This window comes from Microcaecilia unicolor, chromosome 7 (assembly GCF_901765095.1).
Source record: "Microcaecilia unicolor chromosome 7, aMicUni1.1, whole genome shotgun sequence".
Classification (NCBI taxonomy): Eukaryota; Metazoa; Chordata; class Amphibia; order Gymnophiona; family Siphonopidae; genus Microcaecilia; species Microcaecilia unicolor.
Genome location: NC_044037.1, coordinates 235,006,666 through 235,030,012, shown reverse-complemented (window position 1 = coordinate 235,030,012; position 23,347 = coordinate 235,006,666). Strand labels below are relative to the sequence as shown.

At 45.8% G+C, this 23,347-nt stretch overlaps 1 protein-coding gene across 1 annotated transcript in view; it reads right to left on the bottom strand.

Moving 5' to 3' along the window:
* The window catches only part of GALNT3 (polypeptide N-acetylgalactosaminyltransferase 3), a 144,465-nt gene that overhangs the window by 64,219 nt on the left and 56,899 nt on the right, over positions 1-23,347 (bottom strand). Inside the window, exons 4-5 of the mRNA XM_030210083.1 lie at positions 6,926-7,098; positions 4,579-4,588 (exon numbers count right to left, since the gene is read on the bottom strand). Of these exons, the coding sequence (XP_030065943.1) occupies positions 4,579-4,588; positions 6,926-7,098 (183 nt within the window). The remainder of the gene's footprint in view (positions 1-4,578; positions 4,589-6,925; positions 7,099-23,347) is intronic.

The following is a 23,347-nucleotide window of genomic DNA, read 5'->3' as shown; positions in this document are numbered from 1 at the left end:
ACTAGTAAAAGAAATAGCAATGAAAATAGTGGAAGAATAAACGCTTTATACAGGGATTGTTTTGCCTTAACAGTATTCATATAGGAAGAATACAATGTTAAGTAAAACCATATGCAAAGACTATGGATATAATCAGTAGCAATAAGGCAATGTGTTAAAATTTTGAATCAAAGCCCGTTCATCATACATGACCCTTTACATTTTTTTTTTTTAAGTACATGAGATTCAACGTGCCACTGGGCCTCGTTGCTGATGCAAGACCTGTTTTTTTCTGGAGCCAGTCTGTAAAGGGGGATGAATCTGAATACATTATTTTGCTTTAGCAGTGTTACAAGGTCATGTGAATGAAAACATAAAACATGCAAAAAAGCTAGGTAAGATCATAGTTCATGCATTTCTGGACAAGTCTGCAAGCAGATCATAAGCCTAAAAATGAACATGTGACCGATAGATATAACAAAGCGTTACCACCACCTGACTAAGTGAGCCATCGACGCAGCCATGGCTCTAACATTATGAGCCGTGACATGACCCTCCAGAGTCAGCCCAACTTAGGCATAAGTGAAGAAAATGCAATCTGTTATCCAATTGGAGATTGTGCGTTATTCCATGGCGACTCCCCTCCTGTTGGGGTCGAAAGAAACAAACAACTGGGCGGACTGTCTGAAGGGCTTCGCCGGCACCATGTAAAAGGCCAAGGCTCTCTTGCAGTCCAAGGTGTGCAAACTGCTCTCGCCAGGATAGGCATGTGAATGGGGAAAAAATGTTGACAAGACAACTGACTGGTTCAGATGGAACTGCAACACCACCTTTGGCAGGAACTTAGGGTGCATGCGGAGGACTAATCTGTTGTGATGAAACTTAGTATAAGGTGCATGCACTACTAAGGCCTGAAACTCACTGACCCTATGAGCTGAAGTAACAGCCACCAAGAAAATTACCTTCCAGGTCAAGTACTTCAGGTGGCACGAATTCAGTGGCTCAAAAGAAGCTTTCATCAGCTGGGTGAGGACGACGTTGAGATCCCATGACAATGGTGGAGGTTTGATAGGGGGCTTTAACAAAAGCAAACCTCTCATGAAACGAACAACTAAAGGCTGTCCACAGATAGGCTTACCCTCTACACGGCGATGATAGGCACTAATCGCACTAAGGTGAACCCTTACGGAGTTGGTCTTGAGACCAGACTCTGACAAGTGTAGAAGGTATTCAAGCAGGGTCTGTGTAGAACAAGAAAGAGGATCTAGGGCCTTGCAGTCACACCAGACGGCAAACCTCCTCCATTTGAAAGAGCAACACCTTTTCATGGAATCTTTCCTGGAAGCAAGCAAGACTCGGGAGACACCCTCTGAAAGACACAAGGAGGCACATTCTAAGCTCTCAACATCCAGGCCGTGAGAGCCAGAGACTGGAGGTTGGGATGTAGAAGCGACCCCTTGTTCTGGGTAATGAGGGTTAGAAAACACTCCAATCTCCACGATTCCTCAGAGGACAACTCCAGAAGAAGAGGGAACCAAATCTGATGCGGCCAGAAGGGTGCAATCAGGATCATGGTTCCGCGGTCTTGCTAGAGTTTCAGCAAGACCAGAAGTATGGGAGGATATGCATACAGCAGGCCTGTTCCCCAATGCAGGAGAAAGGCATCTGACGCTAGTCTGGCGTGGGCCTGAAGCCTGGAACAGAACTGAGGGACCTTGTCATTGATCTGAGTGGCAAAAAGATCCACCGAGGGGGTGCCCACGCTCTGAAGATCTTGCGGGCTACGCTCATGTTCAGCAACCACTCGTGAGGTTGCATTACCCTGCTCAGTCTGTCGGACAGACTGTTGTTTATACCTGCAGATAAGTAGCTTGGAGAAACATGCAGTGATGGCATGCCCAAAGCCACATCTGAACAGCTTCCTGACACAGAGGACGAGATCCGGTGCCCCCCTGCTTGTTGGTGTTACAACCTGATTGTCTGTCTGAATCAAGATGATTTGGTTGGGCAGCCAATCTCTGAAAGACTTTAGCGCATTCCAGATCATTCTTAATTTCAGAGGTTGATCTGAAGACCTGTTTCCTGGAAGGACCAGGCTCCTCAAGTGTGAAGCCCATCTACATGAGCTCCAAACCCTAGGAGGGATGCATCCATCGTCAGCATTTTTTGTGGCTAAGGAATTTGGAATGGTTGTCCCATGGTCAAATTGGACCGGACTGTCCACCACTGAAGAGAATTTCAAAACTTGGTGGACAGTTGGATCACATCCTCCAGATCCCCTGCAGCTTGATACCACTGAAAAGCTAGGGTCCACTAAGATGATCTCATATGTAGACGTGCCATGGGAATTACATAAACTGTGCAGGCCATGTGGCCCAGAAGTGTCAACATTTGCTGAGCCGTGATCTGCTGAGACACTTTAACTATGAACACCAGGGACAGGTTGTCTGTGCTTGTCTCAGGAAGATAAGCTCGAGCTGACTTCATGTCCAGCAGCGCTCCAATGAATTCCAATTTCTGGACTGGGGTGAGATAGTACTTGTAGTAATTTACTGCCAACCCCAGTAGCTCCAGCACCTGAATAGCCATTCGCATGGACTTCAGAGCACCTTCCTCCAAGGTGCTCTTCACCAGCCAATCGTGAAGATAAGGAAACACATGCACTCACAGTCTGCGCAGTGATACTGCAACGGCCGCTAGGCACTTTGTAAACACTCTGGGCGCAGACGCCAGACCAAAAGGCAGTAAATGGTAATGAAAATGTCAGGTTCCCAGCCGAAATCGAAGATACCTCCTATGAGCTGGAAGTATTGAGATGTGTGTGTACACATCCATCAAGTCCAGAGAGCATAGCCAATCATTTTCCTGAATGATGGGAAGAAGGGTGCCCAGGAAAACCATCCTGAACTTCTCAGACAAGGAACTTGTTCAGAGCCCTTAGGTCTAGGATGGGACACATCCACCGTTTTCTTTTGCACAAGGAAGTACCTGGAATAGAATCCCAGCCCTTCTTCCCCTGGTGCAACGGGTTCGACCGCATGGGCCTTTAGAAGGGCGGAGTGTTCCTCTGCAAGTACCTGCTTGTGCTGGGAGCTGTAAGAATGAGCTCCTGGTGGGCAATTTGGAGGTTTGTATTCCAGATTGAGGGTGTATCCTAACCGGACTATTTGAAGAGGCCACCTTCGGTGAAAAAACATTAACATCCCCCCAACCAGTAAGTCGTCCAGTACAGACACTTTTCCAGTGGCTATGCCGAACTGGAGCTAGTCAAAAGCCCGTCCCTTGCTTTTGCTGGGGAGCAGCAGGGGCCTTAGGCGCACGCTGTTGACGAGAACAAGCGCGCTGGGGCTGAGCCTGGGCAGGCTGCCGAGAAGCAGAAGTGTACCTACGCCTAGCATAGGAATAGGAGGCACTCCTCTTCTCTCCAAAATACCTCCTACTTGAGGAGGTTGTACCAGAAGGCGCCCGGCGGGAGAGAGAATCCATTGCATCATTGTGCTTCTTGATCTTGGTGTTGTGGAGAAAGTTTGTCGATGAGTGCGACCTTCTAACTTTAGTGCCACAGTTCGGAGTGACAACTGACCTCCGGAAACACAAAGCAACCACAGCTACATAACTGACCATACAGTATATTGGTAACTGGCAAACTGAATCGTGTATCTTGGCTACTCCATTACTGGATGAAAATCATATCTCTGGAAATATAAAACTGACAGTGAAATCGACTCTAGACAAGTTTTGTGTATGTTATCAAGACAATGTGTTCACTACAGAAAATGCCAGTTATATGAAGGTTGTCTTTCGAGAAAACACATGGATCGGATGTTTGTGTCATAATCCAAATCTTGTTTTATCGCACGGACTGCAGCAAATTCATATGGCACTGGCTTGCCATCTGAAGTACCCAAACATATTGACAGCTCAAAAGAACTAGTGGCATTGACAAAACGAACAAAAATTAACAACTACCTGATAACATTTAAACAATGTGTAATAACACGATGGAACAGTAATCTGTAATAACACTGAAATCAGTGGCAACAAATTTTTCAGATCTCCATACACTGAGTGCTGAGCCAGGTTTTAATAGAAATGTATTTCATCCGCTGGCTCAGATCAATGAAGACTTGTTGGCTGATGTCATTCAAGTTTTGGAACCAGTTGATGTGGCCACAAAATGCCTCTCTGTTGACAAAAGCCCTTCACTGCATCTGGTATTACCTACCAAAATAAAGCTGAAAACACTTAACTGAAAAGGTTTCCGACAGTAGCAATATTATACAACTAAAAAACCATCTACTTAACATTATGAATACTTCACAATTCATCGGTAAATTATACCGCTGCTTTGCTGGATCCACAGTTTAAAAACTTTGGAACATTAACACCAACTGAATATGCACAGGCACTGTCCAACTTGAAAGATAGTGGATAGACTGCTAGCAGCAGACATTCCAGATGACTCGTCTGTCTTGCAGCAACCCAATAAGATGAAGAAACTAGAGGAAAATGTATTTCATATTTAAATATACCTGAGGTATGTATATATTTTCTTTCATTAGCTATTTCAATATTTTATATTTGTAATGACAATACTACTTGAAAAAATCTGCTTTTTCTCAGGTAGACTCATACTACTGACAAAATTACTGATGATGTCTTGTCTTACTGGAAGTTAAAATCAACTAAGTGGAAAAATCTTTCTGGAGTTGCTAGATGAATTCTTGGAGTGCCTGCTGCCAGCACATCATCCAAGTGGTCATTTTCATCAGCTGGGCGTGTTCTGGTGCAGTGAACTTTAATCCTGGGGAACCGGGTTCGACTCCCACAGCAGCTCCTTGTGACTCTGGGCAAGTCACTTAACCTTACATTGCCCCCAGATACAAAATAAGTACCTGTATATAATATGTAAACCGCTTTGAATGTAGTTGCAAAAAACACAGAAAAGCGGTATATCAAGTCCCATTCCCCCTTCTCAAGGGTAGACGATCAGAGCTAGGACCACATACTGTGGATAGACTTCGGTTTCTGAACAGACTAAAGAAAACTGCCCAATATTCTTGACTGGTTATTGTCCTTTTACTTGGTGGATGTTTGCAATTTGTACTTTCATTAAAACTCAATAAAAACTAATTAACCTTAAGAAATAGATGATCCTTTTTTCTCATGGGGATGGGTGGGGACGGATGAGATTACTTGTGGAAATAGGTTAGATTTGAGTGGGGACGGGTTGAATTTCTGTCTCCATGCAATTCTTAAAGCCAGATCTCCAAACCTACAGTTTCTTGTGTAAATTAATCTTAAAACAGCTTAGCTTTTTGTCAATATGTGTCCTTTAAAGCAAAGAGGAGGAGGGGTTGATTCTTTTGTTTTTTAAGCCTAAAACAGCTGTCATTCAGAAATCAGTCTGTCATTCTTAAGCACAAAGTATCCTTTTGAAAGAAAAAGAAAACAAATACCTATTCTTCTTTCTTTCCTGTGAGTAAAAAGATGAAGCTGTGCACAGTCCTCCACGGCTGTAGGTGGTGGTGTCAGGTTTTTTTTTGATGCACTTCCCATCACGTGACCCAATCCAAGATGGTGTCTAGTAGTGGAAACAGGCAGTGACAATGCATACAGTCAAGGTTTCATAACAGAAGATGGTATGAGCCTATCTGGCTCATTATGTGGGCTGAAATCAGTAGGCGGAGCTCATCACCGTAACAATTTCATTGTTTTTGGTGTACCAAGATGGGGCAATGGCTGCATTGGGGAGAATTAAAACCTCCTTGAGTGGAGTAGATGAAGACCGGCTTCAGCCTTATGGTATCATGCCATCTCCTGTTATCAAACCTCCTTGTATACAGAAGTGGCCACCATCTTGGAAAAGGAGTGTGGCTATGATATCACTTCCTATGACATCACCAAAAAGGGGAGGGTTTGGGGCAGGGCTATGCAAAAGACAGGCAGGTTTGGGGAGATGCTAAGCAAATAAGGTGGGGCAAGGGCTGTGGCTATACAAAAAGGGTGGGTCTTGGGTGGGGTCAATATATATCTGGTGACAGCAAATGAGGTGGGGAGTTGGCAGGGCTTGGGTGGGGCATGGCCAGTGATGTCAGAGGGGACGGTTTGGGCATGGCTTGGATGTGTCCTCGCTTCTGAATGGCTGAGAACCCAGAAGTGGGCGTGTCACCTGTCAAAATCAATTACTTTTGGCAAATACTGGTTGGATTCACTACTCAGGAAAAACCCAGGTTGTCACTTAACCCCTCCCCCCCATTGCCTCACGTACAAACTTAGCACACCTTAGTAAAAGGACCCCTAACAGATTTAGTGTATGCTAAATAAGATATCTGTAAGAATATAATGGGCATCTTATTTAGCATACACTAATTAGCGGAAACTAAATCCATTAGCACACCTTAGTAAAAGGACCACTTAGATTGCGAATACTTCAGGGACATGGAAATTACCTCGAGTAACCTGAATATAATTCACTTTGGAGCTACTGCTGGAAAAGGTGCAAACTAAACCCAATGGATAAATACAATTATATTCAGTGTTTGAAGTGCCATGCCTAGTACAACCTGATGTAAAATCTGATATATTCAGAAAAGTTTCAATCAAATTCTGACAAACGAATTGATGTTGCCTAAAGTTATCCCAGGTTCACAAATGATTAATCAGTTTTGTATATTAATTTTAAAAAACAGCTCAGCCACTGAGTTTTAACACCATATAGAAGCTGATTTACCAAAGCATTAATGAATAGGCTCTATTAGAAGTAATGGGAGCTGTGTTTTTTTTTATATGTTACTGCAGTAGCATCAGTTTAGTATATCAGGCTAATATACCACTGCAAAATATTTCAATTCAGGTATTGAAAATTGATAAATCACTGCATTTTATATATAACAAGCTCAGCCTACATGAATGATAAAGAAATATAACACCACACTGCTCTTACCATCTTCACTAGCATCATCAACTAAAATAATTTCTTTCAGGAGAATGGCAGGGGAGGTGTACATTGCACTGTAAACAGTTCTCAATAGAGTAGACCAGGCTTCATTATGAAAAACAATTATGATGCTGGTAGTGGGCAGAGGTGGACAGCGCTTAAATTTCTGTTCAATACATCTGGAAAATAAGCAAAAAACCAAAATGAAAGTAGTTTGCTACCAAAGGACAAACACTACACAAGAACAGGTGTTAGGGGGTACAACCAGGGCACTGCCCAGAGCTCCACATGCCACAGAGGATCCCACCTCCTCAAAAGTTGGAGGTGGCACAGCTATCTAGTGGACATTGAGGCCCCCTCCCAAATTTCTGCCCCAGGTCTGACACTGGTCCTGAGAATATCTTTTATCTCCAGTTTCATTATCTTTTTCCATCCACTGTTTGTATTGTCAGTGTTCTGCTCCACACAGTTGTGTGTGAATTTTTATATTCATTGTAATTATATTTATATTATGTAATTTTAGCTAGAATAATTTCCTGGTAGAACTTGCATGTGATCCCATTCCTCCAGTCTCTGAGAAACCTGAAAAGTTCATGCTTTGACCGTACTGGTCACTTCCTCAGCCCCCTAATTTTATGGGTATTCTCTGCACCCCTTCTTGCAGGGCAGAATTCTCCATCTTAGGATCAAGAGCAAGCAGTCCACTGCCTCTGTCCCTTCCCTTTGGAGAAAGTAACCTCCTTTCAAGACCCAACATCCTTCTTTCAATGAAGCCTATGTCTAGCCAGTCAGACATCCTTTTTTCTTACTAAAATCTCTCTTCCACCTCTCTCCAGTCATTCAACATCCATCCCTTCAGTCTAGCAGCCAATTCATCAGCATCCAGTTTAAAAAGAGCTCATCCTGCTTAGACAGGACCAGGGGCGTAGCCACGGGTGGGCCCACCCAATTTGGGGTCAGGCCCGCCCAGCAGCAGAGCGATTCCGGTGGCTCCCTTCCCCCTTGGCGTGCAGCAGCTTTCACGGTTTACCCCATCTTCCCTCACCCTCCTTGCAGGCCCGCCGAGCAACGATTCCGGTCGCAGGCTCAGCTTCGGCTCGCACACGCTGCCTGCCCGCTGCCGCTCAACAATCTCCTTGCAGCTCCTAAGCGGCAGCGCGAACCCGGAAGCCAGAGACTTCCGGGTTCGCGCTGCCGCTTAGGAGCTGCAAGGAGATTGAGCGGCAGCGGGCAGGCAGCATGTGCGAGCCGAAGCTGAGCCTGCGGCCGGAATCGCTGCTGGGCGGGCTGAGGGGGAAGCAAACGGCTCTCTGGGGAAAAAAAATAGCTACACTGCAGGCAACAGCAAAAGTGTGAGTCACACTGCAAGCAGGGAGTCCATGCTTGCAGAATGAACAAGAAGAGAGCCCAGAATAGAAGATGTGAGCAATATGGCCACAGGGGAGTATAGGCTCTGCCTGTTGATCAAGAGGAAAGACTGGGAGCGCTGTCTAGAGGAAGAAAGGGAAGAGGGGATAACAAATCTCACCAAACACTCAAACCCTCCCTCTAGCAATCACTACTCTCCCCATATTCACTCACACTGTCCAGTACATTCAGCTTTTCCTATACTCACCCAATCCCCTGTCATTCAATCCTATCCATTAACTCACTCATCTCTCTGTCACTTAGAATTCCCATCCATTCACTCAGTCTTCTTGCCACTTTTAGCCCACCCATCCACTCATAATCCCCCATTCACTCTCAGCCACCCTCTGCAAATCAGATCCCTAGTGTCTACTGACTCACTTGTCATCTCTCCATTAATTTACTCATTCACTCCCAGTATGCGCACTCACTCGGCCCTCTTAGTTTTTAAAAACATTTTTGCTTTGTTTAGCTCTTTTTCTTTTTGTAGCGGCTACTTGCAGCAGTGGCCAAGAAATGAAGATTTGAGGGAGGAGGGGGAGGCAGGAAGTAAGAGAGAGAGAGTGGGGACTCGGGAGAGAAGGAGGGGAGATGGAGCGGGAGGCAGGAGGTAAAGAGAGTGGGGTGAGAAGGAGGGGAGATGGAGAAGGGCTGGAGAAAGAGAGAAGCTACTGGTGATAAGGATGGGGAGAAAGGGGGGGATCCTGGCTGAGATCAGAAAGAGGGAAGATGCTGGAAGGAAGGGTAGGGAGAGAAACAGAAGACATTGAAGGATGGGGAAAAAAGGGGGAAATGATGAATGTAAAAGGGTAGAGAGAGAGACACTGGATAGAAGAATCGGGAGAGGGGGTAGACGGATGGAAGGATGGGGAGAGAAAGAGGGAAAACAGATGGAAGGATAGGGAGAGAAAGACACTGGATGGAAGGATGGGGAGAAAAAGAGGGGAGATGGATGAAAGGATGCAGAAAGGGAAGAGACTGGAAGGATGTGGAGAGAGAAGGGACACTGAACAGAAAAGGATAGAGAGCTAGAGAGACACTGGATAGAAGGAGGGGGGAGAGAGACATTAGATGGAAGGATCAGGAGAGAGGGAGATGGGTGGAAGGATGGGAAGACGCAGGATGGAAGGGTAAGGAGAAAGAAAGAAAGAGGAGACACTGGATGGAAGGATGCAGAAAGAAAGAGGGGAGACACTGGAAGGATGGGGAGAGAAAGAGGGGAGCTGCTGGATGGAAAAGGGGAGTAGTGAAAGACTGGAGAATAAGAGGAAAGAGTATGGGGAGAACAAGGGTGAGAAAAAGATGAAAAGCCATAGGTAGATGAAGTAAAAAGAAGGAAATTAAAGAATGGATAGTAAGAATGAATTAAATCTGAACAGAGAGAGAGAGAGAGGGGCAGAAAAATATTGAAGAAAGCAAAGAAAAAGGAGAGAAAAATGACAAGTTGCCAGGAAACCCCGGCAGAAGAGTTAAGCGAAAATGAAGGAAAGCAGAATCTAGAGACTGGAAGCAACACAATGAGAAAAAGTAAATGGCCATACAACAAAGGTAAAATAATTTTATTTTTAATTTAGGATAAAGTAATATGGTACCTGTGTTAATAAAGTTTCAGAGACCAATACTTCCTTCCTCAGGTCAGGAGAGGATACCATAACAGCATTATACTGGCCTGAGGCAGGAGGTTTTGGCCTCTGAAAGCTCATTGAAAAGGATGTTAGGCTATTAAATTTATTTTCTGAAACCTGATGCACTGAAAAGCAGCACTTTACCCTTGTGTGACAAATGCATCTGATTAGTGTGACTAAAGGTTGCTGGGGGAGGGGTGGTAGAGAGAAACATTTGTGCCCACCCACTTTAGGTTCAGGCCCATCCAAAATTGGCAGTCTGGCTACGCCACTGGACAGGACTCTTGTTCTTAGCTACTTGCATGCAGCAAGTTATCTGGTTTACTTACTTGCAATAAACAGTTGGAATAATATTAAGACAAGCCTTTATATGGATGTTAGGATGGTTTAGCTAGCTGTTTAATAATGAATGTACAGTGTGTTCTTGCCATTCATGCATTCACGATTTGCAATTTTGTGAATCTGCAGAGATGTGACCCAAAAATTGCATTTCAAAATTTTCCAGCCATTGCACATGTCTGCAAGATGCTCAACGCACACTCTCCCAGCTGAGGTTCCCCAAGCCAAACAGCCTCCCCTTTCACCATTCCTAGTGTAAAGTGTTTTTTCACAGTATTTTGTACTGTACAGTACACCAACTATATAGGAAATACAGCATAAATTATTTGTAAGAAATATATATTAAATGGGGTGTCTTTTACAAAATAAAAACCCCCAAAACATGGCACATGTGTCGATTGCTCAACAAAAATGTCATAACCAGAGCCTAGCAGGAACCTAACCCTGTTTTTCCAATAGAACGATCCCAACCCTTGCAAATAGCAAGATCACACTGTATATTTGTTATAATAGAATTAGTCAAAACTGTTCTACCACAGACATGCATCCTGCTCTACAGAAAGGCAAAGGCAGAATGCAACAAAAGTAGCATGAGAAGCTCTCTCCTGGACAGTTACTGATTACGTGCATCACACAGTCAGATTTCATGAGCCAGGGTTCATTCTGAGGGATACATACAAATTTCATTATCAGATTTGAATATGCTACACGAAAGCATGTGCCAGTAAGGATATACATTTGTTACCATACAGTTAGCTACTGCATGTATAACCTATATAAATCGATTTAACGTGCATTAAGCTATAAATTAAAGTATCTAATGCCAAATTGATCAAAGTTAAAAAGACTAAACGCCCCAAGTGTGAAGCAAATCAAAAAGTGCTCAAACATCATAAACAAATTCTAAAAATGAACTGGGGGAGTGAAGGGCAGGGAGTGGAAGTAAAGTAGTTCACTGCCAGGTGTAAATATCCTGCGAAAACCCTAAGGCCTTAGGCCCCTGGCTCTGCGGAACAGGATAAGGAACCACAGGTCTTCACAGCTAGGACTCCTTAACTATAGGTTGTCTTCATAAAAAGGATGAAATAAAAACATTGCCAATGAGCAGATACCAAATTCTTTTTTGATGGCAATAAACCTTTTTCTGTTTGCTTGCTTATTTATGTATCGACTTATTTAGGAAGGTAACCTTTACATATGTGATACCTGTACAACTGCTGGATTTAAAATAAACTTTTCAGTGTGGAAGAACATTGCTCCCACTTTTTTTTTTCTTTTTGTAACTCATTACATAGGGGGCTTTTTCTGGTTTCCTGTTTTTCATATTTTGGATTGCCCAAACTTCTCGTCACATCAGAAATCCCTTTCCAGATTGAGATGTGAATCTATGATGCAGCTCTGCAAATCTCTTCTCAGAAGTTTACTTCAACTGGGCTACTAACAGAGCCATGACTCCAGAAGTATAAGTCTGTACACATCCCTCTAAGGTCAGTTGCTAGGACATAAGCAAAGGAGGCGTAATTTGCTAGCCAACTGGAGGGTGGACACTAAGCAACAGCAGTTCAAGGCTTACTGTAGTCAAAAGAAATGAGAAGCTGGGTGGATAAGAGCTTTTAATTTGCACTAAGCACTGGAGAATTCCCCATTTTGATAGTCTCCTTATGAGTATCTCCTAAAGAACAGGAAATGACTAGTCTTGGTCTATAAGGGGCTATGAGTTTCCTAAACGCTGGACACTGTCCAAGTTTTAGGGAAGTTTTTGCTATGAGCAGAATTGGAAGAATACACAAGATTCTCCACCCATCCAGTGCTAACACCCCATTGAGTCACTATCCTGCTATAGAACTGAAATAATTTTTCAGGAGATCCACATGTATTGCCCTACTCACAAAAAAAGTCCATTTTCACTACTGCTGAATCCACAGTAATGATGTAGTAAAGAAAGATGGCACCCAGGGCAGAACGAAAATGGCACACATCTCCTCTTCAACAATTTTTTTTTTTTTTTTTGGGGGGGGGGGGGGGGGGGTGGTCTCAACTGCATCCCTCCCACCCCTGGCACCTTTTAAATCCTTCTGTTCTTCACCGGCAGCAAGGACTCCTACTTGCTGCTCAAGTCAGCTTGAGCCTTTCCTCTGACATAACTTCCAGTTTCTGTGAACAAGAAGTTACATCAGAGGGAGGACTCAGGGCTGCTGTGAGCAGAGGGTAGGAGTGCCTGCTCACTGCCAGCAAAGAATAGGAGGATTTAAAAGGTACCGGGAAGAGGGGAGTGCAGTTAAGAGGCCCATCATCACCCCAGGGGGAGGGAGGAAGAGATGCCAGGAGTCTTCAGTTGACAGGGCCTGGGGATCCCTGCCAGCCACAATTGCTACTGTGCTGCTGCTGGGTGGCACCCCTGATAAGATGGTGCCCCCTTACTACTCTACTGACACAGACTAGTTGTAAAGACTTGTGGCCTCTTCTTGACCTCAGAGACAAGTTATTTACCTGTAGCAGGTGATCTTTATAGACAGAAGGATACAAGTCTTCATGTGCCTTCCAACCCAATTAAAGCAACTTCTAGGACTGCACAGAAAGAGTAGTTACTTACCTGTAACAGGTGTTCTCCGAAGACAGCAGGCTGCATATTCTCACAAGTGGGTGACGCCACGTCGGCCCCGGAGGATTTTAAAGCAAAATCTAAAAATCTCTTCTACGGCGTTCCGTCGCGCGAGCGAACGCACTGCGCATGTGCGCACACCTCTTCCCGCTCGCCGTGCGGACACGCCCCTCAGTTAAATCCAAAAGATGGAGGAGACAACTCCAAAAGGGGAAGGTGGGAGGGTTTGTGAGAATATGCAGCCTGCTGTCTTCGGAGAACACCTGTTACAGGTAAGTAACTACTCTTTCTCCAAAGACAAGCAGGCTGATATTCTCACAAGTGGGGTATCCCTAGCTTCCAGGCTTACACAACACAACAAATAGTGGTCAATTGAGTCTCGCAATGGCGAGGCCAGAATAAAATTGACCTGAAAAGAAGAAACATCTAAATGAGTGTAGCCTGGAACAGAACAAAAATGGGCTTTGGATTCTAAACCCCAAAGAAGTTCTGCAGCCCCGACTGCCCAAACCGACTGACAAGTCGGCTATTGCTGAAGGCAGTAGTAAGATGTGAATGTGTGGACTGATGACCACGCCGCAGCTTTGCAGATCTCTTCAATAGTGACTGATCTTAGATGAGCCACCGACTCAGCCATGGCTCTAATTTTGTGAGCCGTGACATGGCCTTCTAGAGTCAGTCCAGCTTGGACAAAAATGAAGGAGATGCACTCTGCTAGCCAAGAAGAAATTATGCGGTTTCCGACAGCAACTGGCATTAAAGAAATAAACAACTGGGCGGACCGTCCGAGGGAGCTCGTCTGCTCCACGCAAAAAGTGCGGAGCTTGCTTTCGCCAGGGCTTGTAAGATGAGGGAGAAAGAATGTTGGCAAGACAACTGACTGGAGCAGATGGTACTCCGATACCAGCGCCAGTAAGAACTTTGTCTGCATGCGGAGAACTACTCTGTTAAGATGAGAAGTAAGGTAAGGCGCTTGAGCTACTAGAGACCGAAGCTCACCGACCTTACGAGTTGAAGGAACAGCCACTAAGGAAAACGACCTTCCAGGTCCAATACTTCAGATGGCAGGAATCCAGTGGCCCGAATTGAGCTTGCAGCAGCTGGATGAAAACGACATTGGGACCCCAAGATACTGGATAAGGAGTGATAGGAACTCTGACCGAAGCATAAGAGCCAACTGTCAAAATTATTGTGGGTGCTAAGCCCAACAGAAATAATCTCCCTTAGACACATACAAGGAATTTTCTCAATATTGGGGGAGAAATAAACCTCTCGTGAAGTGGACAGCTAAAGGCTGACCTTTCACACGTTGATGATAAGCTCTTATTGCACGAAGATGAATACTGACAGAGTTGGTCTTGAGACCAGACTCAGACAGGTGTAGAAAGAACTCAAGCAAGGTCTGTATAAGACAAGATGCAGGATCTAGGGCCTTGCTGTCACACTAGACGGCAAACCTCTTCCATGAAAAAGAATATCACCTCTTTGTGAAATCTTTTCTGAAAGCAAGCAAGAGTCGGGAGACACTCTGGAAAACTCAACGAAACCCCACTCTCAACATCCAGACCGTGTGAGCCAGAGATTGGAGGTTGGGATGTAGAAGTGCCCCCTCGTTCTGCGTAATGAGAGCTGAAAAACATTCCAACTCCAGAAGAAGAGGGAATCCTATCTGACGCAGCTAGAAAAGAGCAATCAGAATCATGGCTCCACAATCTTGCTTGAGAAACAGCAAAGTCTTTTCCACCAGATGTATGGGAGGATACGCATACAGAAAACCTGTCTCCCAAAGAAGGAGAAAGGCATCCGATGGTAGCCTGCCGTGAACCTGCAGCCTGGAACAGAACTGAGGGACTTTGCGATTGGACTAAGTAGCAAAAAGATCCACTGAGGGGTCTTTCGAACTATAGGCATGCTCAACTGTAGCATTATCCTGCTCAGCCTGTCGGCCAGACTGCTGTTTACGCCAATTAGATAAGTGGCTTGGAGAAAACATGCCGCATTGCGGGCCCACCGCTACATCTGCATGGCATCCTAACTCAGAGGGCAAGATCCAGTACTCCTTTGTTATCGAGTACATCACAACCCGATTGTTTGTTGAATTAAAATAATTTGGTTGGATAGCCAGGAGGGATGCAACCTTCGTCAGCAGCTTTTGACTGAGTAAGGTGCCTCAGAATCAAAATAGAGAGAATTAACCACCTCTGAGGGGAATACCGAAGACTGGCGGACAGTCGGGTTACATCCTCTAGATACCCTAAACTTGATACCACTGGGAAGCTAGGATGCACTGAGCGGATGTCATGTGCAAAAGTGCCATGGGAGTTACGTGAACTGTGGAAGCCATGTGTCAAGAAGTCTCAATATGTACTGTGCTGTAATCTGTTGAGACGGGCAATCATCGTGTTAAGGGAACACATGCACTCTCAGTCCATGAAGATACACTGCAACAACAGCCAGGCACTAGGAAAAAAACATACTCTGGATGCAAAGAGAGTATAAGTATCCTGTAAATCCAGAGAGCATAACCAATCGTTTTCCTGAAGTATGGGAAGAAGGATGCCCAGGGAAAGCATCCTGAACCAAATCTGTTTAGGCCCCTTATGTCTATGATGGGACGCAACCCACAAAGAAAGACTTGGAATAGAATCTCAACCCTTCTTGCCCTGGTGGAACGGGCTCGACTTCATTGGCGCTGAGAAAAGCAGAGAGTTCCTCTGCAAGTACTCACTTTTGATGGAAGCTAAAGGATTAAGCTTCCAATGAACAATGTGGAGGGTTTGATTCCAGATTGAGAATGTATCCTAACCGGACTAGTTGAAAAACCCCACCGGTTGGAGGATAAAAGAAGTCACCTTTGGTGGAGAAAATGTAAACTTCCCCCCCGACAGGCAGAATGGCCGGTACGGACATTTTTTTTTTTTTTTAGTGGCTATACTGAATTGGAGCCAGTCAAAAACCCCTCGGTTTCCTGGGGAATAGGTGCAGGGGCCTGATTAGGTGCACGCCGCTGACTAGAACGAGCGTGCTGAGGCATAGCCCGAACCGGCTGTCGAGAAGTAGGAGTATAGGTACGACCCCTTAAGGCACAAGGAAAACTACTCCTCTCTCTAAAGAACTTCCAAGATGAGGAAGTGTATGCACAGCATATCTACAGTTTTCTGCTGAGTCTCCTCCTCCAGGAGAGAGGCACACAGTCATGAGAGTCTGCGCATCACTGTACCTAGAGCAGAAATCTAGGTGTTACATTACAAGTGTCGAAAATGCCCTTGGACAGGAACCTGCGACACACCGTGTGCTACCTGACCACTTGGTGAAAAGGTTTAGCCTACTCCGGTGGAAATGCTCGTAAAGATCTGACAAGACTTGATTTGGGATGCGATCATGCCAGCCTAGTACGCCATTCTCCAAAAGAGGCTAAGGATGTATGCTCTGGCCCCGGGGACGCCGAAATAAGTTCTTAGAACTCCTATCTGTTCTGAGTGCAGAAGACTCAGGTGAAGATAGTAGTCCAGGACCTCTAGCATCTGGGCATTGGGATTCACAATCTCCACTGTAATGTCAGATGACCATCATTGAACTGAACTAACTACTCAAACAGAGCAGCTCAGATCCAAACGCGTCCGATATGGAGGCTACTATGGGTCGAGAAGTTGCCCCAGTAGGGTGCGAACACCCATACCAGAGGCAGCATCGGTGAAGGAGACCAGGTGAAAAGCCAGATGCCGCAGGAGGCGGTAGCACCCATGGCATCCAATGGTACCCATGGTCCCGAAGCCAAGGACAAAGTCTGGAAATGCAAGGGAATCGAAACCAGACTGCTAGACCATGGCACCGACGGTACCGATGATACACATGGTACCGATGGACCCCGGTACCAATGGTACCCATGGTACTTGGTACCGATGATAGTCATGGTATCTGGTATCGATGGTACCCATGATACCTGGTACCGATGGTAGCCATGACATGTGGTACCAATGGTACCCATGATATCCGGCACCAACAGCACCGACGGTACCGATGGTACACATGGCACCGACAGTGCTCATGACACCTGGTACCAATGGCACCCATGGCACCGATGGTACCTGGTCATGATATCTGGTATCGATGGTACTCATGTGCCGACGGCATCCATGATACCTGATACCCATGTATCCACGGTACCGACGATACCTGATACTATGGTACCGATGGCAGTCATGATACTCGGTACCGATGGGCGATGATACCTGGTACCGATAGTCGATGGTGCCCATGATACCTGGTGCCGATGGTGCCCATGACTCCCGGTACCGACAGCACCCATGGCACCGATGACACTCGGCATCGACGGCACCCATGGTACCGATGATACCCGGTGCCGACGGGACCCATGGTACCGATGATACCCGGTGCCGACGGGACCCATGGTACCGATGATACCCGGTACCGACGGGACCCATGACACCGACCATGGTACCAATGTAGTTGGTATCGATACTCCTCGGTACCGACGCACCGATGATATTCGGTACCGACAGTACCCATGGCACCGATGATACTCGGTACCGACGGCACTCATGGCACCGATGATACTCGGTACCGACGGCACTCATGGCACCGATGATACCCGGTACCGACAGCACCCATGGCACCGATGACTCTCGGCATCGACGGCACCCATGGTACCGATGATACCCGGTGCCGACGGGACCCATGGTACCGATGATACCTGGTACAGACGGGACCCATGACACCGACCATGGTACCAATGTTCCTGGTATCGATACTCCTCGGTACCGACGGTACCCATGACACCTGGCACCGATGGTATCCACGGCACCGATGATACCTGGTACCGATGTACCGGTGCATCGACGTCCAATGCCAGGATACCTCCATAACAGAGGGAGCAACGCTCTCGGCACCGACTGATGTCTGAAGCCCGGATACCTCCATAACCGAGGGAGCAAAGCTCTGGGCATCTCCTTTGGGCATCCCTGGCAGAGTAGAATACGTCTCGTTTCTTTGAGACACTACTTGCGCTTCACAGGGAGATGATCCGGCCCAAGACACATCCGCCGATGCGCCTGAATGACCTGCCAAGCAGGAGGCGCCGAGGCAGGTGGAGACCTATTCGATGCATAACTATACCCAGCGTGCATCGGTCTCTGTCGGACTCCAGAATGATCTCCTTTGGGCATCCCTGGCAGAGTAGAATACGTCTCGTCTTTGAGACACTACTTGCGCTTCACAGGGAGATGATCCGGCCCAAGACACATCCTCCGATGCGCCCGAATGACCTGCAGAGCAGGAGGCGCCGAGGCGGGTGGAGACTCACTTCAAAGGTTACACCACTGATATTGTGTCACCAGGTTGCCCATGCAGTGGCTGACCAGGGATGCACCTGCTTAGGTTCCTGGTTTTTCCTGTGACATACACCTTCACACTTGTGGGGCTTAAAGACAGTGGTGTGCTGGAGCAGGCTCTCACAGCTCTGGAGAGCCATTTGTAAAGTTTTAATAAATGGATCCTAAAAATGTGGGCTTGTTTAGTTTGCTGGCGAGAGAGAGCCCACAGATAACAATATGCCAGCATTTTTATAAGAAAAGAGAAGCTTATATGCTTTGTTTTCCTTTCAGGCACAGCCCCTTGTGACTCTGGCAACTACTTAACTTTTCCTTGCCCCAGGTACAAAAAAGTACCTGTATATATAAGCCACAATGAGCCTGCCATGAAAGGATCAAATGAAAAAATAAAGAACACCCAAAAAGGGTAAAATAAAAAAATAAAAAAGATTTTACTCCGAGGACCTGAAGAAAACACGAAGCACTAACAAACTCCGTGTCTCCTCAGACGCGGAAAAAGAAAAACTGAGGGGCGTGTCCGCACGGCGAGCGGGAAGAGGTGTGCGCACATGCGCAGTGCGTTCGCTCGCGCGACGGAACGCCGTAGAAGAGATTTTGCTTTAAAATCCTCCGGGGCCGACGTGGCGTCACCCACTTGTGAGAATATCAGCCTGCTTGTCTTTGGAGAATAACTTCTCACCAATGCCTCAAAGAATAAAACCACATAAGAACAGATGGTTCACAGTAGGCTCAGGCAGACTTCGTCATGTGACACAGAAGCATCCACCCGCACAAGTGTTGCCACTACAAAATTCTTTTGCTCCACTACAGCACTGTAATGTTCCTAAAAATAAAACTGAGGCGGAAGAAAAAGAAAAAGCAAGGAAGGTGGAACAAAAAGATGAGAAGGTACCCAAAGAGAAAAGACACCCCCAAATCACTAAAACCGAAACACATACTAGGAAATGTAGATGGAAAGCAATGACCACAAATGCTCACAGTCTAAGCAATAAAATTCATGACCTTCAAGCCCTGATGTTGGACGCAGACTTGGATATAGTTGCAGTCACAGAGACATGGCTCAATGGTTCCCATGAATGGGATGTAAACATACCAGGCTATAATCTTTTTAGGAAGGATAGAGAGGGGCGTAAAGGTGGAGGAGTAGCTCTGTATGTGAGAAATGATATCGCAGCGACTGAAATGACAGGGAACTGGGGAAAGGAAGAAGCGATATGGATCACCTTAAAAAGAGAGGATAGAACCTCTGTCCACATGGGCGTTGTCTACAGACCCCCCGACACAATTGGAGAAACTAGATAAAGATCTGATCGCTGATATTCAAAAGTTGGGGAAGAAAAGAGAGGTGCTGTTGTTGGGAGATTTTAATCTGCCGGATGTAGATTGGAAGGTTCCATCTGCGAAATCAGAAAGAAGTAGAGAGATTGTAGATGCTTTCCAAAGTGCTCTGCTCAAACAAATTGTGACAGAGCCCACAAGGGAGGGAGCGACGTTGGATCTGGTACTCACAAATGGGGATAGTGTATCAAATGTCCGAGTGGGTGCACACCTGGGAAGCAGTGACCATCAAACGGTTTGGTTTGATATGACGGCTGAAGTGGAGGGCGGCCACTCTAAACTCAAAGTCCTGGATTTCAAGCGAGCTGACTTCAATAAAATGGGGGAATACCTGAGGAAGGAGCTGATGGGCTGGGAGGATGTACGAGAAGTGGAAGGACAGTGGTCCAGGCTGAAAGAAGTAATAAATAGGGCCACAGACCGTTATGTAAGGAGAGTAAATAAAAGCAAGAGAAAAAGGAAACCGATATGGTTCTCCAAGCAAGTGGCTGAGAAAATAAAGATTAAAGAGTTAGCGTTCCAGAAATATAGAAAATCTCAAGAAGAGGAACACGGGGAGGAATACCGGATGAAACTGAAAGAAGCCAAGAGAGAGGTACGTCTGGCGAAGGCGCAAGAACAAATGGCTAGAAATGTAAGAAGGGGAGACAAAAACTTCTTCAGGTATATTAGTGAAAGGAGAAAGACAAAAAAGGGAATTGTAAGACTAAAAGATACAGCGAAACGCTATGTAGATAATGATGAAAAAAAAGCCAATTTGCTAAATAGATACTTTTGTTCTGTTTTCACTGAAGAAAATACTGGAGAAGGACCGCGAGGGACTGGCAAAAGTACACCTGAGAATGGAGTGGATAAAGCACCGTTCACGGAAGAGAGTGTGTATCAACAACTTGGAAAGCTAAAGGTGGACAAAGCCATGGGACCGGACGGGATCCACCCCAGAATACTGAGGGAGCTCAGAGAGGTTCTGGCGGGTCCCTCTTAAAGATATGTTTAATAAATCCTTGGAGACGGGAGAGGTTCCGAGGGATTGGAGAACGGCGGAGGTGGTCCCTCTTCACAAAAGTGGTGATAGGGAAGAAGCTGGAAACTACAGGCCGGTAAGCCTCACTTCGGTTATTGGAAAAGTAATGGAAACGATGCTGAAGGAAAGGATAGTGAATTTCCTCGAAGCCAATAAGTTGCAAGATCCGAGACAACATGGTTTCACCAAAGGGAAATCGTGCCAAACGAATCTCATTGAATTCTTTGACTGGGTGACAGGAGAATTAAATCAAGGACGTGCTATGGACGTAATCTACTTAGATTTCAGCAAGGCTTTTGACACGGTTCCCCACAGGAGGCTCTTGAATAAACTAGATGGGCTGAAGATAGGACCCGAAGTGGTAAACTGGATTAGGAACTGGTTGACGGGCAGACGCCAGAGGGTGGTGGTGAATGGAGTTCGCTTGGAGGAGGGAAAGGTGAGTAGTGGAGTGCCTCAGGGATCGGTGCTGGGGCCGATTCTGTTCAATATATTTGTGAGTGACATTACCGAAGGGTTACAAGGTAAAGTTTGCCTTTTTGCGGATGACACCAAGATTTGCAACAGAGTGGACACCCCGAAGGGAGTGGAAAACATGAAAAAAGATCTGAAGAAGCTGGAAGAATGGTCTAACGTTTGGCAATTAAAATTCAATGCGAAGAAATGCAAAGTGATGCACTTAGGGAGTAGAAATCCAAGGGAGACGTATGTGTTAGGCGGGGAGAGTCTGATAGGCACGGACGGGGAGAGGGATCTTGGGGTGATAGTATCTGAGGACCTGAAGGCGACGAAACAGTGCGACAAGGCGGTGGCTGTAGCTAGAAGATTGCTAGGCTGTATAGATAGAGGTGTGACCAGCAGAAAAAAGGAGGTTTTAATGCCCCTGTATAAGACGTTGGTGAGGCCCCACCTGGAGTATTGTGTTCAGTTTTGGAGGCCGTACCTTGCGAAGGATGTTAAAAAAATGGAAGAGGTACAAAGAAAAGCTACGAGGATGGTATGGGATTTGCGTTCCAAGATGTATGAAGAGAGACTTGCTGACCTGAACATGTATACCCTGGAGGAAAGGAGGAACAGGGGTGATATGATACAGACGTTCAAATATTTGAAAGGTATTAATCCGCAAACGAATCTTTTCCGGAGATGGGAAGGCGGTAAAACGAGAGGACATGAAATAAGATTGAAGGGGGGCAGACTCAGGAAAGATGTCAGGAAGTATTTTTTCACGGAGAGGGTGGTGGATGCTTGGAATGCCCTCCCGCGGGAGGTGGTGGAGATGAAAACGGTAACGGAATTCAAATATACGTGGGATATGCATAAAGGAATCCTGTGCAGAAGGAATGGATCCTCAGAACCTTAGCTAAAATTGGGTGGCAGAGCAGGTGGGGGGGAAGAGGGGTTGGTGGTTGGGAGGTGTGGATAGTGGAGGGCAGACTTATACGGTCTGTGCCAGAGCCGGTGATGGGAGACGGGACTGGTGGTTGGGAGGCGGGGAATACTGCTGGGCAGACTTATACGGTCTGTGCCCTGAAAAAGACAGGTACAAATCAAGGTAAGGTATACACATATGAGTTATCTTGGGCAGACTGGATGGACCGTGTAGGTCTTTTTCTGCCGTCATCTACTATGTTACTATGTTACAACCCTCAGTTATTTAATGACTGAGGAAGTCATTTACATGCATGGAGGTGCCTCTCTAAAGCTTACTAAACTGGAGAGTATTGTCTCACATGGGCTCCATCGGATGCTATCACCCAGTTGTGAGGATTTGTATTCTGCTATAGGTTAAGTGACTTGGCTTTATTTTGAAAATATCTAAGACATACATGGGCTGATATTGAAAGGTAAAATTATGTATAATCATACCTGATAATTTTCTTTCCATTAATCATAGCTGATCAATCCATAGACTGGTAGATGGACACAACCCACCAGTCTATGGATTGATCAGCTTGATGATATGGAAGGTAAAATTATGTATAATCATACCTGATAATTTTCTTTCCATTAATCATAGCTGATCAATCCATAGGACTGGTGGGTTGTGTCCATCTACCAGTCTATGGATTGATCAGCTTGATGATATGGAATGGAGTTATGCATTGCCCACTAAGATGCCAATATACAACTCCCCTAGGCAGACATTTCGAAAAGTGATCCAGATAACATCAAACCACTTAAATTGCTAAATGGATGAATATTATCTGAATAAAAAAAAGATTCAGGTCGAGGACACGCTGAGGCAGGGTTGGGGCTTCTCCAGGTAGCTACAGTATTCAGATGCTATAAGGATAGATGTAGGTCTTCTCAATAGCAGACCTCTCTATCCAGACAGTGCCAGTGTGGTCATCATTCACTACATATATTCAGTGCTGTTATCTGGACAGTGGCTCTTAATACCGTATATACTTGAATATAAACCTATTTGAGTATAAAATCGCGATAACAGTTCCCCCCCCCCCCCCCACACAAAAAGGGGGAAACTCAAATATAAAGCGGGGGGGGGGGGGGGGGTTATTCAAGTGTATAGTAACTTCTACCTCACACATACACACCCTTCCCAGAAGTCACCAGCATTTCATCCCCCCCCCCCCCCCCCCCAAGTTACTGGGATTTTGTCTGCAGTTCTTACCGCCTTCAGCAGATGCTGATAAAGTTATGCTCAAGGTCCTGCACCAGCCCAGCACATATCTATCAGCATCTGCAAAATCCCATAAATGCTTTTTTTGGGGGGGGGGGGGA